General features: G+C 36.0%; 1 protein-coding gene across 1 annotated transcript; it reads right to left on the reverse strand.

The window, feature by feature from the left end:
• Window positions 1-1,869: 1,869 nt before the first annotated feature.
• Window positions 1,870-5,456, reverse strand: LOC116158652. The gene is made up of 2 exons (XM_031471477.1): window positions 5,155-5,456; window positions 1,870-3,340 (listed from the first exon to the last, which is right to left on the reverse strand). The coding sequence occupies exon 2, from the start codon at window positions 3,236-3,238 to the stop codon at window positions 2,309-2,311; it is 930 nt and encodes a 309-aa protein (XP_031327337.1). The 5' UTR covers window positions 3,239-3,340; window positions 5,155-5,456; the 3' UTR covers window positions 1,870-2,308.
• Window positions 5,457-5,676: the final 220 nt, after the last annotated feature.

The raw sequence follows: 5,676 nt of genomic DNA on the forward strand, positions 1-5,676 counted from the left end.
AGTAGGAAACGAAGTATTGGTGCTTACTTAACACCTATTATACCTGACAAAGCAAATAAAATACCCAAGTTATAAATTGCGGACATAAAAGGAGCAAACAGTGCATTGAAAACACTACAGCCTTTATGCGTTGTATATCCAGTTTCACCCTTTACGGATATACATCACGGTACGAGTACTGCAGATCATATGAAAGGAAATAAAAGAATAATTGATTGCAAATCCTTATCACGTGTTACAAGAGTGCATGCCATAATATATTAATCAACGCGTAACAAAGAGCAAATGGATGTTGTACAATAATCAAACTCGGACTAGGCACTAAAAACACAATAAAACGGAAATTTTATTGAAAGCTTTATCCGTTGTCGGTGGTAAGCTGATAGTGCCCTCTGGATTGTTAGTTTTCGGATTATGAGATCGTATTGTAAACCCTTGCTTTAAAAAAGATTTGCATCAAATATTACACAAAATTGGATTCGTACCTCATATACCAGCTCTAAACACAGATGATTGCAGTTGTGGTGAAAACGGAATTTAAAATTAGATGCAGTTAAACGGGTATTAGGGTTATGGAGCTAAAAAAAGACAATAAATCTAAGAAAACTAGTTCAAAATGGAATTGCCGGATAAAAGGTTTTCCCCATTTCGCATTATATTTTTACTTGGCATGGACCCTTCAATTTTTATCGCATTTCCTGGATCACTTTATGTAAACATACAAAAAACGTTCTACTTTGTAACATATTCGAAGGGTTTTCAAACTGAATGTGTTTTGCATGAACAAGGAACCGTGATAATTACGTATGCCATACCCGAGAAATTCGTGTGCATACATAATACGAGTACTTCAGGCAAAACTTTTCAATTTCGAAACTAGACGCGTAATTACAAAAGGTAAACCCTTTAAATAATTCTCATGAGATGCCAGTCTATAGTTGAACTTTACTAAAGCGGAAAATCAATTGCGGGCAATTTTTAGCTTTAATAGAATATAAAATTAACGGGGCGCATGTCTTGAATATCAATTATTGTATCAAAATGCCGTTAAATTGCACGAACCATTAAATCGGATCAATTTCCTGAGATATGCGTCATAGACGCCAACACGTGTAAGTCTCCATTCCATTAATGTTTAATTTGAAATGAAACAGAAAAATGTTTGTAGCCTACATCAATTTAATATAAATGTGTTGTTTTCCTACATTTCTCACATAATTCCAACAAAAAATGTCGCAAATATGAAAGACTAATAATCTGATCTTATATAAGATTTCTTTTTGTGATTTACGACATTTAATTTGATGTCGCTTAACTTCGGTGCCTACAAACGTCAAATCCCAGGATCCGTTTTAAAAAGTAATATTGGAAGATGGAAGATGACAGTAGAACAGCACGACTGATAACGAAGCTAATTTCAAGCTAAAAGCAGAATTTCGTCGTTTTTATAATAGAATCTCATATTAGCAGTAATAAGCGTCCCTTATAACTATGTCTGTCGATTCATTTCTTTGTATTACCGGTGAAAAACGGCGTTTCTTTTAAGCGAATATGTGAACAGTATTTGCTTGATTCGCGCGAGATGCGTCGCTCGTGCGCGTTGCGCACTCGCGCCGCCAAACTTCGCGCTCATCTGCAAAATAACTGTTCCCGCACTAATAAAGTAAATTTATCGATCAAAAGAACTTACCTGAAGTTCGATCGTAATTATATGAAAGTCCAGTCCGAAAATATTACATAATTAAGAACACTGTAGTACATGCTGTCTCCAGCTTTCAGCACAAGTTTTAAAGAATACACCAAAAATTCTGCGTCCGGTCCTGTCCGTATATTCCCGTTATTCATGTACCCACACCTACCGGCGCGATTTATCCTCATTATTTTAAAGACAATTTGTTTTACGTTCATACGGGAGAGGAGGGGTGGGTTGTAATATTTTCGGACTGGACTTTCATATAATTACGATCGAACTTCAGGTAAGTTCTTTTGATCGATAAATTATATTTCAAGTCCAGTCCTCAATATTACATAATTAAGAACACTGTAGATGTTTAAAGAATGTGGACGTAAAACACTCGCTCTATATTGTTTATACATAATAACATTTATAACAGCAAGAAAGGCATACTAAAGCACCAAAAGTAAGAAAAGAAAACTAGTTTTTGAACAACCAAAAAAGTATTCTACAAGAAACCTATATACGCATACTTAAGTAACAGATTTTTTCCCTGTGGTAAGTATTTACTAAACTTATAAAAACTATTTTGCAGGTAAGTGAAATTTGACCTGAATCTTAAGGTATTAAAGTCTATAACTGAGAGTTAATACTGATTGTTCCTTGACTTAAAATGCATTCTGCAAAGTTATTGTTTTCCATCAAGGGCCGGTTGTAAAATTTTGCGAAAGTTTGAGATGACTGAGTCCATCCCGCGGTACGCCTTATAACATCCAGAGACACACCACCTCTAAGTGCTGCTGATGTTGCGGCGTGTCTTGTAGAATGGGCCTGAAAGATTTTTGTGTCCACACCGGCTTTATAAAGTGTGGTCTTGACCCATCGGCTTAACGTCTGTTTCGTTGCTGGTTTGAACGGTTTAGAACAAGTTAGAAATAAATGATCATCGTTAGTTATTCTTCTGTGACTTTCCGTGTGGTTCAGGTAACTTAATAAACACGACGCGACACAGATATTTTTGTTTTCTTTGAAAAACGGTAATCTTAAGTTTGGTTGATAACTGTTCGGTTTAGATGTCTTAATTAAATCTGGGATGAATATGTTAATACGTTCATCAGTTATGTTGATATTAGAGCATCGTATTAATGCAATCGTTTGTAATCGATGACCCGTCACCAATGTCAGAAGGGCAACCAGTTTATGTGAGAGGAAAGTTAAACTGCTGTCATCGGATTTATCAAAATACCTTATGACCTTTTCAGGATTCCAAGTGTAATTATATTTAGGTTTGGGAGGTCTCAGTTTAAACACTCCCTTTAAAAACCGTTTAAGAGATAAATCATCTCCTAAATTACTCATACTAATTAAGGAGAGGGCTGATCTATGAGAGTTAACTGACCCGAATAAGTTATTAGTAGAATCCAGTATGTTTTGTAGAAAAGAAATAACTGGTTCCGATTCCACGTTAAAAGGGCAGATGTTTCGATCTCTGCAGAAATTCCACCATAATTTATAGGTCACCTCATACTGAATGATTGTGGAATCACTAAGTGAGCTGATCATTGTGTCGATAGCTTCACTGGGTATTCCTCTTCTTTTGTAGGACTCCCTGATAATACTGCGGCCACCAGGGTAAGCTGTTGTGACAAAGGGTGTGTTTTCTTGCTAAAAGGACAAAAAAGAATATTATCTTTAGGCCCAAATTCAAGTTGAGTTCCTATTATAAGTGTCTTAAGAATAGGATACCAAGCTTGTGTTTTCCACAATGGAAAAACTACGATACCTTTGGCTTTATCGTTAATTATTTTCTCAATTGTTCTTAGAACAAGGGAGAAGGGAGGGAATGCGTAGAAAAAATATTTAGACCAATCTAACGTGAACGCGTCTATTGCCTCTGATCCAGGGTCTCTTTGCCATGATATGTACCTTTTGCATTTGTTATTGTGTCTAGATGCAAAAAGGTCCATATCTGGTTCCCCAAAATTAATTTTAATATTTTGGAATATTTTCTCATTTAAAGACCATTCTGTTTCTGATTTTAAAATCCTGGAAGCTTGATCAGCCCTCCAATTATCTTTAGAGCTAATATAAGAGGCGAATAACCACAACTCATATCTCTCGCACCATTGCCATATCTTTCTGGATAGTAAGTTTAACTTGGGATGTTGAACACTTCCCATTTTGTTAATGTACGCTAGAGCTGTACTATTATCCGTTCTGATTAAAATATTACAACTTCTGTAATCTTTTGCAAAGCATTGTAAACCGAAAAAAATGGCTTGAAGCTCGAGAATATTAATGTGGTCCTGAGCTTCATCGATTGTCCACCAACCGTGAGTAGACCCTCCCTTACAGTACGCTCCCCACCCTGTGAGGCTAGCATCAGTAGAGATCTCTAAAGAAAAATTGTGTCTTTTAAGAGAATTTTTGCAATCCTCAATATGGTCAGCCCACCAAATTAAATCTAACTTAATTTCTTGCGAAATATTCATGTAAGAATTATAGTTGTTTTTATTATGATTAAGCGCCAAAAATTTTGCTCTTTCTAACAACTTTGTGTACAAACGACCGTACGGAGCCGCCATACAGGCTGAATTAATTAAACCGAGAAATTGGGCAAAATGTAGGATTTTACATTTTTCTTTACGCATAAAAAAATTTATTTGTTTTATAATTTTTTGCCTTTTTTCCCCTGGTAACTCAATTGTTAGGTTAATAGAGTCGAATATAAACCCTAGAAATCGACAAGAAGTGCTAGGGATTAAAGAACTTTTTTCCTTATTTACTATAAAGCCTAAGGAAAAAAGTAGGGTGGTGACAAAATTAACATTTTTTGTACACACTTTTTTACTAGGACCCAAAATTAAAAAATCATCAAGATAGTTTATACAAGAAATGCCATGTTGTCTAAGATGTTCGACGACTGGTTTCATTAGTTTTGTGAATGTATAGGGTGCTGATGCTAGACCGAACGGCAAGCAATTAAATTCAAAGAGAATGTCCTTATGGTAAAATCTCAGATATTTTCTGTGTTCCGGATGGATTGGAAGTAAATAATAAGCATCTTTAAGGTCTACGGTAGCAGAGTAATTACCGTATTGAATTAATCTGTTTGCTGTTCTAGCATCTTCCATTTTAAAATGCGGTGCAACGATAAAACGATTCAAGTTTTTTAAATTGATTATAAATCGTTTTTTCCCATTGGGCTTATCGGCTAGGAAAGTTGTCGAAATGAATTGATCAAAACAAGGATTGCACCTTCTTATAGCACCTAACTTTAATAAATAATTAATTTGTACGTCCATCTCTGTTTGTTTCAAAGCCGACAAGGTTTTTGAAAACACAGCTTGTTTTTGAGATAGTAATTGTACAAAGGGTAGTCTATATCCTTGTAACCAATCTAGTATGACTGGATTACAAGTTATAGTCGACCAGGATTTTAGAAAGAACCGAAGGCGGCCTGCATAGTTAGAACTTACCGAATCACTATGGTTTAATACCTCTTCTTCCTCTCTCCGTCTCTTTTCTTGGGAGCATAGTTGTTGTTGTACCTTCTGGGGGCCTGTAGAGACTTCTGCGGCCCTGTCTCCCCCGAATGACGAGCCGGGTAATGAAAATGTGGTTTCTGATTCTGGTATCGCAGTAATGGTTGGCCCTTTGCCCCCCCCAATTTGGTAAGTTTTTTAACAGGGCTTTTAAATGAGGTCGGAAGTTTTAACTCTTTAGATATACTCTCAAGAGTCTTTGCAGAGGTTAATTTCTCATTTAAGTCGGATCCGAATAAAAACTCAGAACCTAATGTATTATCTGTTAGATCTTTGAGGTTTTTGTTTAAATAGGGGACTAGAAGGTTTCTTCTGGTAATGGAAACCCTGTGGAATAAATTAGTAAGAATACGTCCGGAATCACCCAAATTAGTCAAAATTGGGTTTCTTGTATCCTCGGGTATCTTGTTTAGGTTGTCTAACAATAAGCTTATGCCCTTACCCAGGGCAGTAAGT

Source organism: Photinus pyralis, unplaced genomic scaffold, assembly GCF_008802855.1.
Source record: "Photinus pyralis isolate 1611_PpyrPB1 unplaced genomic scaffold, Ppyr1.3 Ppyr1.4_LG1, whole genome shotgun sequence".
In the NCBI taxonomy this organism is placed as follows: Eukaryota; Metazoa; Arthropoda; class Insecta; order Coleoptera; family Lampyridae; genus Photinus; species Photinus pyralis.

Coding starts and splice junctions, on each gene's coding strand:
- LOC116158652 (XM_031471477.1), bottom strand. CDS start 3,238: ATGATCAGCTCACTTAGTGATTCCACAATCATTCAGTATGAGGTGACC.